We start from the raw sequence: 20,807 nt of genomic DNA, 5'->3' as shown, positions 1-20,807 counted from the left end.
CATTCGACATGCATCTGTAGCTTTTTATACGCAAAAAATGTTAGCTGTTAGAGAGAGATTTTTGCCGTCTTCCAAATTAACTTCCTGTAAAGGATGACCGTGCATACATGTGGACACAGGATTTAGTCGCTTTTCCTTCCGACGACGATAAACCGGTACCTCCTGGCAACCCGTTTCGGAAGATTGTTAGCAGCAGTGGAAGACAACATTTCAAGTAACTCTAAAACATTAGGTCACTCGAACAGCAGGTTCAAATGAAAGATCCATGTCTTGTAAATGAAGCGACCAGTCATTCAAGTCATTCTGGGGGACTGAGAAGGCCGCACGAATTCTCACCGCTTCATCGTTCAAATATGCCCTCGGATTGAATATCGGCTTTCATAGTTTGCACATTATTCCAAAAGCAAGATTGATTTTTTCTCCTATATTAGGTGAGTGTTCAGTTTATTCATATGTTCGTTTATTATTTGCCGTTTTTTCCCCCCTCCAAAAAATTTCACGACAGGGTTCTACTCAGTTGCTATTAAAGTACTTTTAGTTAGAGTAATCGGTTTAAAAAAACTTTCCCTTTTGTTTTTTAGAATTTTTTCGAATATCATATTTGATACAAATATAGGTTTAATTGATCCCCTCTTCAACATTTAAAATAGTTTTATGTGTCGAATGCTAATTAATTGGAAATTTCATTGAATATTGTCTTGCGGCTTCTCGTGCATTTCGCTTGCATTGATTGTAAAGTATAATCATTTTAAAGTAACGATTATCTCTGTACATTTGTCTAAAATATATTATAAAAAGAACGGTTAAACAGCACCCAGCCGCTTAAAAATGAATATTTTAGCATCCACCTTGGCAAAAAAAATCTTGGAGCATAATTCGTATTCTAGGAAACAATAATTCAGTATTTGGCAGTTAGACAATTTTTAAAACTACTTGCATCAGTTTAAATTTAAAAATATTCGTCGTCTAAAGTATGACTATTAGATTATATTTTTAATGCACTGAACCTACATGTGAATATTATTTATATATAATTAACATTTGAAAACCTGTAAAGTACTTACATGAAAACGATTTCGATGTATCAAATGTAAAATTATATCATAAAGGAATATCATTGAATGACATTAAATGGAAACCTTCATTTATCCTAAATTATTTTTTAACCGACCCTTCAAGTAGGGCAATAAATTCTATTTTATGGTGCTGTAAAATAAACCAAAATCGCAAACTTTAAATATCTCGGCCAAATTTTGTCATTCGAAAGTCAAATACTTTCTGTTTTATTTCTTAAGATGAATATAAATTTCTACCAAACATTAATTAAAGGAACCAGCAGAACGTGTTAAAATGTTAGGTTTTCTATTTTTTGAAAAATAATTTTTTCAATTTAAAAATGCCAAAGCATGAATATGTGTAGCATTTAAAACGTTTTCATAGTTAGAATTATGTGTCTACGCTATAAGATATTTTATTTATGAACGAAGAGCTATAAGATATTTTCTCCTTTCTTTCTTCATGCCTTTATGGTGTAACGGTAACACATTCGGCACATATTCCAGAGGTCTAGGTTCGAGTCCCGGCGAGGGCATTGCTCATTTTTCACGTCTTCCGCATACAAAAAACCTAATGACTGTACAGTGGCGCCCTAACTTAAAAAAAAAGGTGGTGGATGGTTGTTCCACCAGGATTTGGCAATTGGGTCCCCTAATCCCCCAGTCGCCCTTTAAAAGGGGGAGTAAGGTATTTTCTCCTACTTTTCTGCATGTTTTTGTGGCGTAAAGGTAGCACACTCGGCGCGTATTCGAGAGGTCTAGGTTCGAGTCCCGGTGAGGAAATTATTCATTTTTCGCCTCTCCCGCATCAAAAAAATTTATCTGTCTATCTAATATTTATAACTATATATTAAATTAAAACTTAAAGTTCAATTTGAAGATTTAATAAGATTTTTCAGATATTCCAAAAATATTAAATTAATTATGCGCTAAAGCAGCAACAAACAATACATATAATTAAATAAACAAAAACTATATATTACTACTTTCTAAAGGAAACAAGCATAATGTACATAAAAAAAGCAAAACATGTAAACATGGGGAAACTTTCCTTTAGTTTTTTCTTAAAGTTATTTAAAAATTATTATAAAATATAATTTAATAAATCCTTAAGTTAATTAAATATTAAAAAAAACTGAATAAAAGAAATGTGTGAAAATAATGAATGAAAACTGATTTTTTCTATGTCTTTCTCAAGGGTCAGACCAAAACGATTAATCCTTCTGTATTTCTTAGTTAAAACTTTTAATCTGAAAGGATCTAAAGTAATTTAATTCACATGAATTCGTATTTTATTTGGTTCAAGTAGATTAACACCTGTTTCTGTTCATTGTATGTAAAATTTTTATGAAACTTTTGTAATTTGTTTCCCATTTATTTAATTCCTTGAAAGGTTAGTATTAAAATTTTCTTTACGGAACAAAGAATTTTGCCTTGCAATTGAAAAAGAAACATTTTATTTAATTATATTATATTCAATAAATTTTATGAAAATGAATGCTATATTGTAGATAGACGAAAATAAAGATTTTCTATTATTTATTATTTCTGAAATTAGTTATTTTATAAAATATTAATTCAAGTACTTTGAACTATTTTAAATTCGATCAGAAATATAGCCCAATTAAAAAGATTTAACTGTTAAATAGAAAAGGACTAATTTTTTTTTGGGGGGGGCTGTTCACTTGAGAAAGATAATTGAGTCCTCATTTATTTCATTAATTCATAGTTTTTCCATATTTCCTTCATTCAGTTTTCGTGATATTTAATTAATTTTAATTCGTGTTAATTTTTTTGTTAATTTCAGTTACCAAATCTTTCATTTTTAAACCATTATATTTTTTAATAAGTTAAAAAATTTGGATGAAATTTTTTCCTTGTTCATATTTGCATGTTTTAATTTATGTATATTATACTTGCTTCCTTTAGAAACTCATAGTTTTTATTCATTGTTTATTTTATCAAATATATATATATGTGTGTGCTGTCTGTGTGTGTAAAGAGAGAGTAAAAGAACCGTTCTAAAGAAGTTCTGGTCCATGGCTGATAATTAAAAACATATTTCAGTATTCAAGGAAAACTCAATAAAAATTTAGGACACCCGTTCATGGTGTGCCCGTTCATACACATCCGTTCATAGTGTGAATTAGATTTAATAATAAAAAAGTACCAGCAGATGAATGGTGAGAATTGACTGCTGAAGCGACAAAAACACAGAGCAATTATCCTGTTCTTCCAGCGCGTATTGAATCGTTAGATTACCTAATCAAATAGATAAATTTTAACGCATGAGAGAAATATCAAAATGGCTTCCCCCAAATATTTTTTATCGTTTTCACTATCATATTTATCTGTATTATCTTTTCATTTTTTAACTAAAGCAAATATCCCACTCTTGATTTGGTTTTGTCTGGTACTCTTCTTCAATTTCCATCATAAAGAATAAGAAATTATTGTATAAGGTATTTCTCCTGCTTTCCTAGCGTGCCTTCGTGGTGTAGTGGTTCTGCACGCTGGGCCGGTATTCCAGAGGTCCGTGGTTCGATTTCCGGCGAAGGCAGTTGCTAATTTTTTACCTTGCCTGCTTCCAAAAAAGAAAAAAACCTAATGTCTCTACAGTGGCGCCCGAACTAAAAGGATGATTGATGATGACTCTCCACTCCCAGGATTTGGCGATTGGGTCCCCTAAAACTCGCAGTCGTCCTTTAAAAAGGGGAGTATATAAGGTATTTCTCCCGCTTTCCTAGCGTGCCTTCGGGGTGTAGTGGTTCTGCACGTTGGACCGGTATTTCAGAGGTCCGCGGTTCGATTCCCGGCAAAGGCGACTGTTCATTTTTCATCTTGCTTGCTTCCCAAAAAATAACTAATATCTCTACAATTCATAACAAATATTCTGAACTAAAACAAAAGTCGTCAGAACACAAAATTCTAAACTCCTTAAAATAATAGAGAGTCGTACCCCCACCCATGCCAAGACAGTAAACGAAAATATTTTAAGGTTTTATTCATGGAGGTAAGAAAGGTTACTTCCTAACTCCAATGGTTTTATTATAATGGGGAGGTGGGAGGAAGGCTTTTCCATCCAATTTCAGCACGGGGAGGGGAATCTAAAAGCTTTCTCATTTTATATTACGCCTGAAGGTGCGTTTTTTTTTTAACGTTTTGTGTTTTACCTTTATCTGTTAACTGTCATGTTCTTCGCACTTAAACCATAAATTCAATCCATCAGCAATCACAAAATAATTTTAAAAAAGAGCCTACCTTTAGAATTTCCGATACACAGTCTTGTTCGCTGGAGGTAATTTTTTCCCCCGTACAGTATTGCCATTGCTCGCTTTGAAATCGTTGAGTTTTTTAATTACAAATTCTTTAAATTTTTACAAAATATTAATTGGATAATAAAATAAATTCCAAATTTGGGCTTCCAGATGCCCATATTCGAGTGGAGAACTACGTTATTCAGAATTTGATATCTCTAGGTACCGTTGTTTTTTCACAGCGCAAGAAACATACATACATTCATGCAGATTCTTCATTAAATTTCTTTAAATATAGTTCAGGGCTCTAATATTTGGTGGAAACAATTCGAAAAATAAAACGCCGTTTATAGTGAACCAACGCAAAATGCGGAAACGAAATTAATAGCCCCTCTGCGCAAATTGCACTTTTGGGCTAAAAAAAGACAAAAGGGAACACGTTGCTTCATCATTACAATGCACCAAGCCATAAAAACAGGAGTTTCGAAAAGAACAAAACAAGGAACTTTGAAAAAAACAAACTCTGAAAAAAACAGGAGTTTCGAAAGGAAACGACTTTCATGACTCCTATTTGTCTTGTCATATCTACCATTCATTTTTTAATGCATTTTAATTTCTTTGGCAGAAATACAAATTCAATTTCTTAATTCTCTGAAGAACTATCAAGCATAATCATAAAGCGAATACTCTGTTTACTCTTTTAATTAAAAGGTTTCTATTCAGGATTTCAATTACAGTCGAAGTGATGAAGTTTGAGTGTAAATACAAAGTGGAATAATTTCGAAGAAAGTGGTGATCAGGTAAACTATTAAATTTTACTTAGTCACGCGCAGTTTCCTTTTAATAACGCAATGGTACATGACTATGAAACTCACACGCACATAAAATCGAAACTTTTTGCATTTATATGTTTTGTTACACTCTATTAGCATTAAATTTATTTAATTTAAATCACATTTTCTGAAGAGGAGAAAAATTAATTTCCCTTAACTACGTTTAAAATCAAAGTCAGCCCTTAACTACGTTTAAAATCAAAGTCAGTATACTTTGATCATATTTTACGCAGTACAAACACACGGGGGTGTTCATGCGAAATGTAAATGATTAAATACATAAATAAATGTAAACTTTCTTTCTCTAGCAAGAAAATAAGAGGGATGGAGAAAAAAAGAAAAATAAATCATTTTATTGCTTGCGGCATTCACTAAGACAGATGTGCATGATTGCTTTAAATCTTCTTCTTTTTTTTTTTTTTTTTTTCCTAGTGTTTCTTTAGTGGAAAATTTACCTTTCACCAATTACTTTCTACAATTCTGGAGAAAGTGTACAGAAGAGTTTTGGTTTAAAAAGTAACTTTTTATAATCATCGACTTTTATCAAAATTAATTATTTTCAAATTTTAAATTATAATTATCTGACTTTCACTAAGGTTTACACATCCGAAATTTTTGAAGTAGAGTTTTAAGCATTCTTTGGAGTTTTAAGCATTTGCTAAACATTTTAAAACACGTAAATATTAAATTTAAGCTCTTTAAATCCGTATAAAATACAGCATAATTTTAAAATTGGTAAGCAATGTAGTACTCGAAGTTCGAACATGTTCGGTGAATGACCATTTTTCAAGTTTTCTATAATATACTGCACACATTTCTCTAGGTATAAAACATCTTGCATGAATAAAAGATGGGTTATTTTAGCCCCTTTACCTGCTAAATATCCGTGATTTCAGATAGAGCCAACGAAACAGATTCAATATTACTATCTCATGGTATCTCGACCCCACGTAAAGTTTAAATGAGAACTTTCGATGCAAAAGTAGTATAATTTCTATTGTTTCTGTGATCCCTCGGATGCTAAACAGTACAATAGCTTTTTTTTTTTTTTTCTTTCCATCAGCGTATCTTTTCATGGAAATTAGACTAAAGTGCTATGTTTTATTTTTGTTTGTTTGTTTTTTTGGTGCTAATGCTGACTTGCCTGACCCATAGTCAGCCCAAGCCCACGAAAACCCTCGTGGCAAGGAGCACAAGTTTACGCCTGTCGTTGGCAACAGCCTTGAGCACCTTACAGATGACAGTGCGATTAGTTCAATTCCGCCCCCAATTTTGATGGAGAGCACCCCGGAGGGAAGGGTCCGAAGCTCTCCTCTTTCCCTACCAGCAACCTCTCGAAAGGACTTTCGGCTCGCCGCATATTTAGAAGGCCCCCATACTGCACAGATACAACACATTTATAAACATCCATGCTTTCTCCGGGAGTCAAATCAGGGCCCTCCGGGGCAGCAGTCAGCGACGCTAACCACTGTACCAGCTGGGGGGGGGGCTTAAAGCCTCATACTAGAGAGAAATAGAGAGAAAATGCTTAAATGTGCAATGTTATACAGTTTAATATTACCGTGGTTCTTCGCATAAGGAACAAAATCCATTTCCGGACTTCATTTATTATGTGGGACGTTATTTTCTATAGGCTGCTAAGAATAGCCTACGGAAGATTTTCTATAGGTTATTTTATATAGGAAGATTTTCTATAGGCTTCTGAAGCATGGTAAGAAAGCTCCGAAAATCGTAAAACGTTTCTCAGAATATTAAAAATATTAAAAACACCACAAATGTTGGAAATGCTAGGAATTCACGAATTTATTGGCTATAAAACTATTCACATTTACTAAACAGACATATACTTTCACAGGGGCTTCCCAACCGAGATAGTTGTTAGCGACGCTGACTGCCGTACCGACGGGCCGGGTTTGAATCCCTGAAAAGGGCATGAATGCTTGTAAATGTATAGTGTTTGTGCGGCATGGGGGAACTCTAAATATGCGGTCAGTTGAAAATTCTCTTGAAAGGTTAGTGGTAGGGGAGAGGGTGGGAGACCCTCGAACTGCCCTTCAAAATTTGGGATACTGCCTCTGGATACTGCCCTTCAAAATTTGGGGCGGAACTGTTACCTGTAAAGTGCTCAAAGATCTTGCCAACGACAAGCGTAATCGCCAGACAGAATTTCATGGGCTTACTCTGATATCAAACAAGCTGCACTTGCCCATTTTGCATTTCTTTTTTAACATTTTTTGGGCAGGGAATGTTGCGCCAAGGTGGTTGTGTTAATACGTAAGTACCAAACAGGCAGGTTCTCGCACGAAACCTGGGGCTATCCCTGAGCCTTTTACGCTGTGGGACGAGGCTGTCTCAAAACTGACTTTTATTTACTTTGTAATGCATGGTTTAAATGATTGACGTCCTTAATACATGAATCTGAATATAGTAAAATATATAATATTTTTAATTATGTATCCTAAATTTACGTTCTTTGGTTAATTTTATTTTGTAATTTTTTCTTATACTTTTATATTGAGAAAATATTGATTAGGGAAAGAACAGGCTTTTACTTATCAAAGTGTTTTTAAATCCGTTGAAAATAAAATTGCTAATATGTACATAAAACACGATGATGTTGCAATGCATTGATGTAAAACAAAATTAAATATAAATAATAGCTGATTAAATATTAGTTCAATCGTCATCAAAGTTCTTCAAATGTCTGTAGTAGATTAAGATAAATCAGATAAATTAAAACAAAATTTAAAAAATCCTGCTGAAAATTACTAAACGTGGTGGAATGGAATTTGCACAATTTAATTTTAATTACTTAAAAAAATCATTTATTGTTGAGAAACATTTTCCTTAATAGTTTTCGTTTATAAAGGCTAAAAGTTCAGAACAGAGAATTTCGGTGATCTACAGGTGAAAAACCGAGAAAGTTCTCAGAATGAAATATTTTTCGGCGACTGTTTATGTAAATTATTTAGAACTAATTTAATGAAAAAGGGAAAGATCAGAACTTAAACAACATTTGAAGCAATAAAAATAAAGCACCAAAGGTTTAATGGTCTTAATTCCAGTCACTTAGAAGAATTTCTGAAAGATAAAAATGTATAAGAAGATAAAGGGAAAAAAGCTATGGCAAAATGCGATGAGTACGAAAGTTAAAGAAGCATTTTTTGCTGAAACGGAAAACTAGTATATGTTGAATAGAAGTCTCAGACTGATATTAGATCTTAGTGATCTACCTGATGGGTTTAAAACTCAGATAAATTTATTTAAAATAGAATAAATAAAATTTGATAGGGATTTAAGAAATTGAATTGAATTATGTATCAAGTTTGTTAAAAATCCATGATGATAATTCTTTATATAAGGAAGATAAATTTGAACATTTAGTATAAAGCCTGAGTCATCAACAAACAAATTAATTGAAGGTTCCAAACCATCTGACAAAGACTACAGAATTTTTAAAGTCAAGGTATGGGAAGGAAGTAATTTTAATGGAATTCTGTGTTTCGAAATTATTATTTTTTGTTCTACCTGAAAAAAGTGGAAATTATTATTTCTAATTCTTCGGGGGAAAAAAGTATTTCGAATTCGCAACTTTATGATAAACAGTTGCGTGCTTCAGAATCATTAGACAAAAGTAAAGGAAAGTTTGTTTTTACCATTGCTTGAATGAGCGATTCCAGAAAATATTTTCAAGTCCTAGGAAAGACTTATGCTACGTAACTAAAAAATCTTCAACTAAAACCATGTTGACTGTTTATGTGGTTATTGGAAATTTTAAAAATAGAAATAGGAGAGGAACGAGTAAAACTAAGTTATACTTCTTTTAATGCTAACAAATATAAATCGAATTCGCATGTTACATGTAAAAATAATTCGAATACCTAATGCACATAATAACAATGTCAGTAAAAGAGGAGTGTGCACTTTTTGTGATAAATCGATATATTCTTCTCAGAATTATGTAGCTATTATTGATTCTTCTCTAAAAGAAAGGCAGCTGGTTGTCAAGAAAAATAGCGTGTGTTTTTGATTTCTGAAACAAGGGTACCATAGTTACAAATTCAAAATTTTTGTGAAATGTGCTGTATGCAAAGGAACACATTATTAGATATTATGCCAGATATTGAAGAAAAAAAAATGTTTCGAAAGAAAACTCCTGCAATATTTTAATGAAGTCTCAGCAACAGACTACACATTTACAAACTTTGCTTGTTAATGTAGTCGTAGTGAGTAACAATGTTTCAAAGATAGACAGAATACTGTACGATTCTAAATCACAAAGTTACACAAGTTATATTACCGTGAATTTTACAAAATAATTAAAGTGCGTATTACACATGCAGCAAGAATTGTTTCGAGGTAACAAGAATGCATTTATATTCCATTGTACTTACAAGCTTTTACTGACAAATTTGAACTCTGGTGCCAACCGCGGCCGAGAAGATCCTTAAAAAGTCCTCTACGGAGGCGTCGCTGCCTGAGACAGGTAACTCACCCTCGCATTCGTTATTCATATAGCATTTATTCACTGAAAGATGAATTACTCTACAGAAATCTCTCAGCTCACAATACATGAAACAAAAGCCCTTATGCTTTTTTCCTGCAGCTTATGCAGACTGAAAAGGTAGATAAAATATATGAACTTAAGGATCTTACGCTTTTCCCAATAAGTACCAAAAAATATCTAAAAAAAGTTTCTTAATGTCATAATTGCCGAAAGCGCTACCATTTCATCAAAAATTATTACTTTGAACCTGTTGCATAAACATGTTCATTGACTCGCAGAACAATTGATTGGGTTTGCAGAAGGAAAACTTAAACACGTTAAGTGCAGCAATTGCCTATCAGAATATCCAACCTCCGTGGCTGCATGCTAAATTAGATTTTTTTGAAACAGGAGCACATGAAAAATGAGCAATGCCCTCGCCGGGACTGGAGCCTGGACCTCTCGAATACGCGCCGATTGTGCTTACACCACGAAGGCAGATTGCAAGGAGGGAGAAAATACCTTATATAACCCCCTTTTAAAGGGTGACGGGGGATAAGGGAACCCAGACATCAAATCCTGGTGGTGACGAATTAACATCTACTATCTTTTAGTTCGGACAACACTGTAGAGTCATTAGGTTTTTGAAGCAGGAGTACATGGAAAATGAGCTATGTCTTCGCCGAGACTCAAACCTGGAACTCTCGAATACGCGCCGAGTGTGCTACCGTTACGGTGTCCGCCGATAACATCGCGGCAAAACCATCGCGGGCGAAAACGTCGCGGAGAAAACAACGCAAGGCGAAAACGTCGTGCTACAAAACATCGCATAGAGAAAACATCGCAGTTTCTAAAACATTGTGGTACGAAATTTCGTCGTTGAAAATAAAGCGGTTCAAAAACATCGCAGTTTAAAAACATCGTCGTCGAAAATATCGCGGTAAAAAATAAAGTATCGACAAATCATCGCAGGACGATAACATCGCAGACTTGCTTTTTTCAGGTTTTAATAATTGTAAATGGATATTCCCATAATGATTTGTGAGCGCGATATGGAAAGAAAGATAATTTTTACTTTCATATTTTTTATTAACTAATAAATTTTTGCTGAAAAAGTAAGAAGGAAACTTTATACTTAACAATAAACTGAAGCAGAACAAGAAATAATTTTCATTATAAGAGTATTAGATTGACAAAAGTGAAGAAAATAATCTCATAATTAGCAATTTTTATAGATAAGGTCATGCAGTTACGTAGCTTCCTTTTTCTAAACATTTTTAGATTATACTTTTAATGAAAAATTATCAGTAAAAACTTTATAAAAATGATTTATTAATTACCTTTGTTAGTTAACTATGTCAATTTAAAATTCTATTAAGAGCTATAAGTTGCCTTAATTATCTATGCTAACATTTCCTTAACTTTTTCAGCAAAAATTTATTAGTTAATAAAAAATATGAAAGTAAAGATTATCCTTCTTTCCATCTTGCGCTCACAAATCATCATGGAAACATCCATTTACAATTATTAAAGTCTGAAAAAAGCATGCCTGCGATGTTATCGTCATGCGATGATTTGTAGACACTTTATTTTTTACAACGATATTTTCGACGACGATGTTTTTAAACTAGGAAATTTTTGAACCGCTTTATTTTCGACGACGATATTTTGTACCGCGATGTTTTAGAACTGCGAAGTTTTCTCTTTGCGATGTTTTCTCCCACTATGTTTCGTAGCACGACGTTTTTGCCTTGCGTTGTTTACTCCGCGACGTTTTCGTCTGCGATGTTTTTGCCGCCATGCTTTCGGCTGTAACCACCGTTACACCACGAAGGCATGCACAAAGGAGGGAGAAAATACTTTACATACTTCTCTCTTAAAGGGCGACTATGGATTAGGAGATCCAGTCGCCAAATCCTGGTGGTGAAGAATCATCAACCACCACCTTTTGTAGTTCGAGTGCCACTGTAGAGTCATTAGGTTTTCTTTGAAGAAAAGTACATGAAAAGTGAGCAGTGCCCTCATCGAGATTCGAACCTGGACCTTTCGAATACGCCCCGAATGTGCTACCGTTACACCACGAAGGCATGCATGAAGGAGAGAGAAAATATCTTATAACTGGAACGAAAAGGTTAAATTTTCTCTAAATTATAAAACAGAAACTGGAAATGCGATTTAAACGGAAATATCTTGGACTGCTTAAATCAACTGAAACTAAGATACTGTTTCAGTTAAAATACGAGACATTGTTATAATTGGTAATGACACCAAAAGACGATAAACTTGGGCAATAGCAAACGATTTTTAAATATTCACAGGACCTGTTGGTATTGATCGTCTTGTAAGAGTTTGTAACAGTTAAAAGTCATCAGTTAAGGCTTATGCAGAGATTCTCTCCGTTAGAAATTAATTCGAAAACCGAACGGTCTCTCTCAGGGAAGGGAACCTTTAATCTAGCTGTTCCATCATGTTTAAAGGAGCTAAGTTCGAGAGAGATCCCATGTAAGCATTCTCCGGGATATGACCGAAAGGAAGACTCGATTGTTAAAGACTTCCAAACATTTTAGAAATTTTGGACATTTTGATTTTAATTAATATTTGTAAAACTCTACAAAGGTAGGAAGATGGTAGAAATGATGTTTAAGAGCCTTTTTCTCTCTCTCTCTCTTTTTTTTTTTTTTTTTTACAAGCGTAGGAGTCTAGCAACAGAAACTATAACAACAGATTTATAATTGTTTTTGCTCTGTGTATGTGCTAAGTCGCTGCTGCTGGTCATTTTTTAGAATGTGCTTTTTTCTGCTAAATAACAATATTTGTTTAAATGTTTATCTTCTAATATGTAATTAAAGGCTTGATTTAACGATTCCTTATCTTTCTTGGTATATCGCATAAACTGCTTTTCTAATTCATTTTTAGTTGTCTGGGGAATTTGTAGAGTCATTAGGTTATTTTGAAGCAGGAGACATGAAAAATGTTCAATGCCCTCGCAAGGATTGGAGACTGGACCTTTTGAATAGCCGCCGATTGTGTTACAGTTACATCATGAATGCACGTAGAAAGGAGGGAGAAAATACACTCTCCCCTTTAAAAATGCAACTCGGGATTAGGGAACTCAAATGCCAAATCCTGGTGGTGACGAAAGGGTGTGGATTAGCGTCTACCACCTTTTAGTTCGGACGCCATTGTAGAGTTATTAGGTTATTTCAAAGCAGGAGACATGCAAAATGTGTAATGCCCTCGTCAGGACTCGAACATGGACCTATGGAATACGCGCCGATTGTGCTACCAATACACCATGAAGGCATGCTGGAAGGAGGGAGAAAATACCTTATAAAATTAACTATGCCAAAGCACCTGTGACGTGCCTGCCTAAGAAAAGGAATGCCTTCATGTAAGGCTTCCTACGGTGGAACATATCAGAGTGATCGCAATGCAAGATTTTGTGTCGTCAAAATTTATGTACACAGTTTCGGGTACTTTTTAAGGATTTTTGCTCGTGAAAAATTCGAGTAAACCGTATTAAGTTTTCTAAGGAAATCTCAATCGCGAAGGTAAGTGTAGAAGAAAAGGAAAAAGTGGTCAAGCAAAGGATTTAGTAAAAGAAGAAATGAAAACGTTAACAGAGTGAAACCCACATATCATCCGACACACACACACAAAGAAAAAAGAAAGGCGAAGCCTCATTATGCACAATAAACAGCAATAGCACTCTCGAAAAAAGTTTACCCATGAGTTCCACATGAATTCACAGCCGAAAAACTTTAGGCAGAGAGTGTCGATTTGCTCTTCTGTGTTCACAAGAAGTGAAGTCGAACCTTTCTTAGAGCATATTGTGAATGGAAATAAGAAAAGATAAAACAGACTGAATAAAATAAAAATATTTTAAATAAGAGGCGAAAGCAAGTAGTAAGATGGATATTAAAAGCAACACTAAAAATCTAGAGATCCAAATAATTTTAATTTAGGAAGAATTTCATATACTATTCTCGTATCTTCTTTCCAGATTATTTCTTCATCTGTTATAGCGGTATATTAATATAATAATACTATAATTAATTATAGTATCAGCTATTATATTGCTAATTACTTCAAGGAATCTTCGCAAATACATGTCCAAATAAATTTTAACGAGTTCTGATTTTTAAGATAGAAGTTGTAACCGATCGTACGCATAATAGAAGCTGTATTGTACTAATACAAAAAAATTATATTTGGCTGGATTGTACTAATCCATAAAATCTCAGTATATAGAGCTTTTACATGCCGTTTTCATGCTATTTCTATCATCATCACATCAGAAGTTATTAACATTGCGAAACTTTATAGTTAGCCAAAGTTATTAAAACTCGAGATTTTTAGGAAAATCCTTTTGTAAATTGTTCAACACTAGCGGTTATTATGAGCAAAAACAAGACCATTGGAAATGAAGAGTTGATTTTAATTCGAGAGTAGAAAAAACTATCAGAATATTGTACTTTGGTTAGCAGTGTCCTTCGTTGTAATGCGGACTGAATATTACTTCCACCTCAGAGGGAGGAAATTAACTCGCCCGAATGCGGAAATGATCGCACCCGCATGAAAAGGATCAGGAGACGCCCTTCTCTTCTGAAAATGTTTAGAAGTCGATAGCTACTACTGTGATAAAACAGTCTCACCTCTGTTTAGTTTTAACTAAAAGACAGTAATCGAAACTAATATTTGTGAGATTGTGAAAAATGGTGATATCGTCTCTATGTAAGGGATGGGGCCTCTTGAAAGAATCTCATTCGGAAGGGCCTGGGGACGCAGAAGAATTTATAATGTCAATCCAAAACCACCAGGAAAGGTAAGCTAAATTCTTGTGTTTCTATTCCTGCACAATGGTAACCTCCAAAGACAGTTCCTTTCTTAGGGGGGGGAAGCTTAGGAGACAGCAATGTACACTCCAAAAAAAAAAAAGAGGGGGCTGGCAGTTTTATATCTCCCGTTCTACTGGACCGATTGACGAAATTTAACGTGCGTTTTTCATGTCTTGAGAGCGTAGCTTAGAATATGTATTAGATTTATATATAACAGTGTTTTAATATAGGTATTTTGATACAAAATTAGAATTTTTTTTTGAATGACATGTCAATTTTTTTCCATATTTCGATTCTAAGGCTCACTTTATGACAAATTGCCACGTTTTATAAAAATCCCATAATTAGTTTTTAAACAATTAGTTCTCAAAATTTCAGCTCCTCGATGTTAATTGAATTTGATATATATTTATTAATACCTCTTTTTCTTTATTAAACTTACTTGATTCCTTCTGCCAGAATTCGAAATTTAGGCTGAATCCAAATGTAATTCGCACATTTTTTATGATTTATTTTTAAAATTTGTATTTTAAAATAATTTTTATAAATTTTTAGAAAACATTTTTGTATTATAAGGTATACATTTTTTAACATCATCTTAAACTAGATGTATTTCTAAGCTCCCCAGCAAAAAATTTGAGTTTTTATTCGAAATTTTTTAAGATAGACATGAATTTACATAATGGCGCGTTTTAAAACTAGGCGTCTTTTTTTTTAGAGATAATAAAGCCAAATGTGGTTTACGCAATTTCTTAAAATTATTTCAAAATATGAACAATGACTTTTTTCCGCTTGTCTACAATGAAAAAAATGGGGGTGGGAGAAAATAGTTTGCTATAAATTAAGAAGTTCGGCAAACAAATTATTCTTGGCGCAAACTGAAATAAATGCGCCAAGATAAATTTTTGAATTTCTCCATAAATTTCGCACCAAATTTTAGAAAATTTAATATTTAGGCGTAATTTGAGTAGTAGAATCGAAATAGGGAAAACAACTGGTATGTCATTTCAGAAAATGTCTAACTTTGTGCCAAAATACCTATGTGAGAATAATGCTATATATAAATCTAAAATCTATCCTAAGTCGCACTTTCGAGTTATGAAAAACGCAATTTGAATTTCGTCAATCGGCCCAGTAGAACAGGAGATATAAAACTGCCCCCCCTTTTTTTTTGTTTCTTCATGCTTTGGTAACATTGGCAACTTTCATAACGAGAGAGCCGGGGGGGGGGGGAGTAAAAACAAATTAAGTTTTTTAACAATGCATTTATGAAAATGACTAAAATAAAATTTGTAATGGAAATAATGGTAACAAAAAAGCCATGTTTGTAAAAAAAAATTAATTTTTATGTTAATCTTAGCTCTTAAATTACTAAGTTGATGTCACATAAATAAAGTTATGAAAACTCATGATGAAGATTAGTATTATTGTATTAACATGAGTTTTTACTTTCATAAACTAGAATTAAATAATTAACCGGTAAATAAAAGGCTGACCGCATCACCCCTGAAACTATGAAACTTGACCCTGGTTGAAAACACCTGTTCTAGAGTTTTTGCTGAAATAAGTCAAGAAATATAATCCTAAGTGCATTGTTAGATTGCAGTTCATAAATGCTATTGTATACAGTATTGATTGCAATGTAGAACTGAATGAGGGATTCTATTCAAGGTGAGTAGAATCCCTTACTCGGTCATGTATTCTATTAAAAAAGGAAAAAGAAATGTTCGATTTTGTTCATATAACATTATTTCTTACGAAATTTTTGAGAGTCCAGAGAAGAGTGTGGGGGGAAGTATGATGTCAAGTACGTCATAAAATTCCTGAAAGTAGTTATAATACTGCAAAGGGAGACCATAGCATTCGAATTAAATAAAAAAAAATATAGCAATTTTTCACTGTTAAAAGATTCAAAACATACCTTAATCAAGTTTACATCCTTTCTTCCTCTTCAGCTGTTTTAAACGCCTTTAAACTTGTATTTTCTTTAATTTTGTTTTTTTCTAAGATGAGCTTCTTAGATTACTGGCTATCAGCGTCTATCGATTTCTATGTCTTTATATTCATTTTAGAAGCCGATGAATTCTTTTTATATATTAGCCGATATATTCTTTTTAGAAGTCTTTATATTATTTTAGGAGCGAATATTCTATTAATAATCGTATCACAATCAAAATGATTTCCAGATTTTTCACGCTCACCGTCTGCGGTAGGAATGTGTTTGAATTTGCTGAAGCGATAATTAAAGCAGAAATATTCTTCATAACATTTTTACCACTGAAAAATAAGAACTTGCCATTAAGAAGTGATTATTTTCAAATAATTTAAGGTGACATTTCAAAGCATCATTTTGTTTGTACTTACTATTATTTTACATTAGCTAGTTATTTATACGTAAGTTCAGTCTTTACTATCACATCCTCTTCGCTTTTTATCACCAGAATGCAAATCATTTAGACAACATTTAAACTGAGGCTCTTAGATTGTAAGACAGAGCGTGTTTCTACCTCTGGAGACCACGTTATTAGATTTCGCTAGTTCCGATAAGATTGAAATTATTTATTAAAAATACGTCGCCACAAGTGGTAGCTGATCCTGTCAAGCATGAGATGTGGGTTTTATATTCAAGTTCTGATTTAATAATCAAAAAGATTTGTTTTAAACCTTTTCAAGACTATGTAGTTGTTTTCAAACTCAACAATAATAATCTTATTATCTATTAGGAGTTTTATGCTAGTTTATGCTTTCAAAGAAAATCAAACTCTATATGTCAAAATTCTGGGAAAAAAAGAATGTAAAATCCACTTGGATTAACAACAACTCGTTTAGTTTAGTCAGAGGCGATATTATGCTCTTTTCGAATACAAGGATACTTTTTCCATGTATACATATTTCTAAATGTATTTAGAAGATCAAAAATAAGATATTTTCACTGTCTAGTTATCTTATGCATATATAAGTTGATCATTTATATCATTCTATTCTTATATTACAGGCTGCAGTTTATTGTCGGCGACTCCTTATCGCTATGTTGTGGTCCCAGGCAATAGTAGCTATTATAGCAGTACTAATGGTGAGTGTTGAAAACTTTTTTGCTTGAACTTCTCTTAATGTATATTTTTTTGAGCTGAACCAAAGATATTAAACATCAAAAACATATACTTTTTTTGGGGGGGGGGAACTTTACTAATTTATTGTCATAGCTACCGATGCATCTATTGTACACTGCGGGGGGAAAAAAAGATGGGACAGTTCTGTATCTCCCGTCCTACTAGTTCGATTGACGGTTTTCTGAAATAAAATAGCATTTTTTTCCATATTTCCATTCTACGACTCAAATCATACCTAGATATTAAATTTTATAATTTTTGGTGAGAAATTTATGGAGAAATTTAAAAATTTATCTTGGCGAATTTTTTTTACTTGAGCTAAGAATAATTTACTTGGCGGAATTCTTAATTTATAGTAACCTACTTTAATTTTTAGTTCATTAATGCACTAGAGGAAACACGGTCCATCGTTCATTCTTTCAATTAATTTTATCAAAGTGCATAAACCACATTTTCGTTATTATCGCTTATTATACACCAAATTTCAAAATGTAAATTCACGTATATCTTAAGAAATTTTGAATAAAAAAACTCTAATTTTTGTAAATATGCTTAGGAATACGTCTATTTTAAAATGTTGTTAAAAATTTTATAGGTTATAATACAAAATTTTTTTCGAAAAATTTATAAAAAATATTTTAAAATACTGATTTTTAAAATAAATAATACAATATGTGCAAATTATATTTGTATTAAGCCTAAATTTTGAATTCTGGAAGAAGAAATCAAGTAAGTTTAATAAAAAAGAGATATTAATAAATATATATCAAATTCAATTAACATTGCCCCAACAGCGGCCGAGCGGTAAAGTCGCTGAACACTTGTAGTTCGATCCGAGGTTCGAATCCTTCCTACGAAGGCATCCCTTCCCTTAAGGTAGATAGCCCTCGAGGCTTTGCCGTAATCACACACACACACAATTAACGTTGAAGAGGTAAAATTTTGAGAGCTAATTTAAAAAAAAAAAAAAAAAAAAACTACTTGTGCGATTTTTACAAAATTTGTCAGTTTGGCATAATTTGAATTGTAGAATCGAAACATAGAAAAAAATTGGCATGCTATTTCAGAAAAAGTCCGATTTTGTGTTAAAATACCTATATTAGAACAGTGCTATATATAAATCTAACACATATCCTAAGTCGCGCTTCCGAGATATGAAAAAAGCAGTTTTAGTTTCGTCAATCATCCCAGTAAGAACGGAAGATATAGAACTGTCCCATCCCCCCCGCAGTGTACATTACTGTTATAATCTGTTCCAGCATACCATTTTAAGTGTCCGTTTTTTAAAAATTGTGTTGGTTTCTTTTCAAAATTATTTTCTGAATTCCCAATTTTTGCATTCTCAAATCCCTGAGCTCTCAGATTCTTTCTCACAGTATTTTTTTATGTTATTCTCAAAAGATTTGACTCCGTGAACATCTCTTTATTATTAATGCAGTTCCATTATTATATTTATCTCATTATGTTTATCTATTATTTTTTATTACATGAACTCATATTTTCTCAATTTAATTTGTGAATTTCAAATTGTATTCAAACTATACGGTAATCTCTCTATGTCCTAAATCATTATTTTTAATAAATACTGGATGCGACTTGTACAGTGGGATTGCACGATGTACCATCATAGATAAACACTAGATCCTTTGAAAAGCTTCAGTTGCTCATCTCCTCAAACTTTGTTATAAAGCTTGCAATTCATTGAAAATCACATCGTCTTAGTAAAACTTTCTTGCTTCTAAAATTTCATACTGAGATGAAATTCATACCGATCTTTAGAACATCTTATGATGTTGCCATTTCGGCAAACGTAGCTGTTTAATTCGCGATTTTTACTGTCTTATTTATTCATTCTGTGTTACAGAACTCCAAATATCTGGGCCTAATGGGAGCATATATAAAAACCTACCAAGTTCTGTATACTAAATTTTGGCAGATTCCGGCCCAAGTATTATCCCCTTAGTCCGTAATCCTATAGATTAATTCTGCAATGTTCGACCTAGCCTTGACCATCCATTTCTTAAAAGAGGATCCTTGCTCTAAAAAAAAATCTAACATAACTACATATTCAATCAGAAGGAGTGAAAGGATAAAATGTAAAGTCCACTGAAAAACTTCTGATGTGGACTTCATGAAACTGTCATGCCTGAAACTCTTCTGGAATTTAAGTATATGATACTCGGAAGGGGCAGGGAGTAAAATTCTTCAAAACGAATTTGCTGTTTCCAACGCACTTATTAAAAAACAAGTAATATTATTTTTTTACTTGTCATATATTCCTTCAACAAAAACAATAAAAAATGAAATATTTCCTATTTGCTTGAAACAAAATACAAAACACAAAAGGATCGCCGAAATTAAACCACGTGAATTAACTTTTTATTTGTTGAAAAATATTATTTTTTTGTTTGTTTACGTAATATAATCCAATGAAGTTAATTTTTATTTACTCATTCTCAAACACTAAATAGATTATCTTGTTTTTATTTTTATTGCCCGAATACTAAGCAAATAATTTTGTATTTTAAATGAAACAAAATGCATGACATATTTAATTTAAATTAATTTAAGATATTCTTTTACCCACAAATAATAAAATGAAGCTATATAATGCATAGTTTTTAGATAAAATATCTTTATGTATCAGGAAAAAAATAAAAGTACATAAATAAATTAATAATAAGTTTAATTTTATTCGGCTGGGAAAAAAGAAAGAATAAGCGACTCACATGACTAGAGTTACAAATATTTGAAATACGATTAATTAGAGTTTGCTGCATTTTCTTTAACAAACTATACAGTTACAAAGACCTGAAATATTTAATTAAGATTGTATATAGACTAGTGACTTTATCGCGGTGAAAATTTCTACGATTTTCGTGAATTTTTTAAGACTCCAAGAATGTTAAACAAATCCACGAATTTCCAATCTTTTTCAATTGTAGAGTCATTAGGTTAGTTTGTAAGCAGAAGATGTGAAAAATGAGCAATACCTTCGGCGAGACTCCAACCTGGACCTCCCGAATACGCGCCGAGTGTACTAACCGTTGCACCACGAAGCCATGCTGGAAGGAGGCTGAAAATACTTTATACAGTTTTCTTCCTTTTTTAGTCTAAAGGGGCAATTTGCCACGAAGGACTGTTAATTTCGTTTTGGCATTTTGCGTTTAAAACTATAAACGGCGAATAACTTTTCAAATTGTTGCCACCTAATATTATCGCCTTGCA

General features: G+C 32.7%; 1 protein-coding gene across 1 annotated transcript in view; it reads left to right on the top strand.

The window, feature by feature from the left end:
* The first annotated feature begins 220 nt into the window (after positions 1–220).
* Positions 221–20,807, top strand: part of LOC118184338 (uncharacterized) — a 62,411-nt gene continuing 41,824 nt past the window's right edge. Inside the window, exons 1-2 of the mRNA XM_035354001.2 lie at positions 221–431; positions 17,465–17,542. Of these exons, the coding sequence (XP_035209892.1) occupies positions 17,498–17,542 (45 nt within the window). The 5' untranslated portion in view covers positions 221–431; positions 17,465–17,497. The remainder of the gene's footprint in view (positions 432–17,464; positions 17,543–20,807) is intronic.

This window comes from Stegodyphus dumicola, chromosome 6 (assembly GCF_044657685.1).
Source record: "Stegodyphus dumicola isolate Sdum_Otavi_A_Nest chromosome 6, ASM4465768v1".
Lineage (NCBI taxonomy): Eukaryota > Metazoa > Arthropoda > Arachnida > Araneae > Eresidae > Stegodyphus > Stegodyphus dumicola.
Note: the sequence above shows the minus strand (reverse complement) of the source record. Positions and strands in the feature narration are given on the sequence as shown.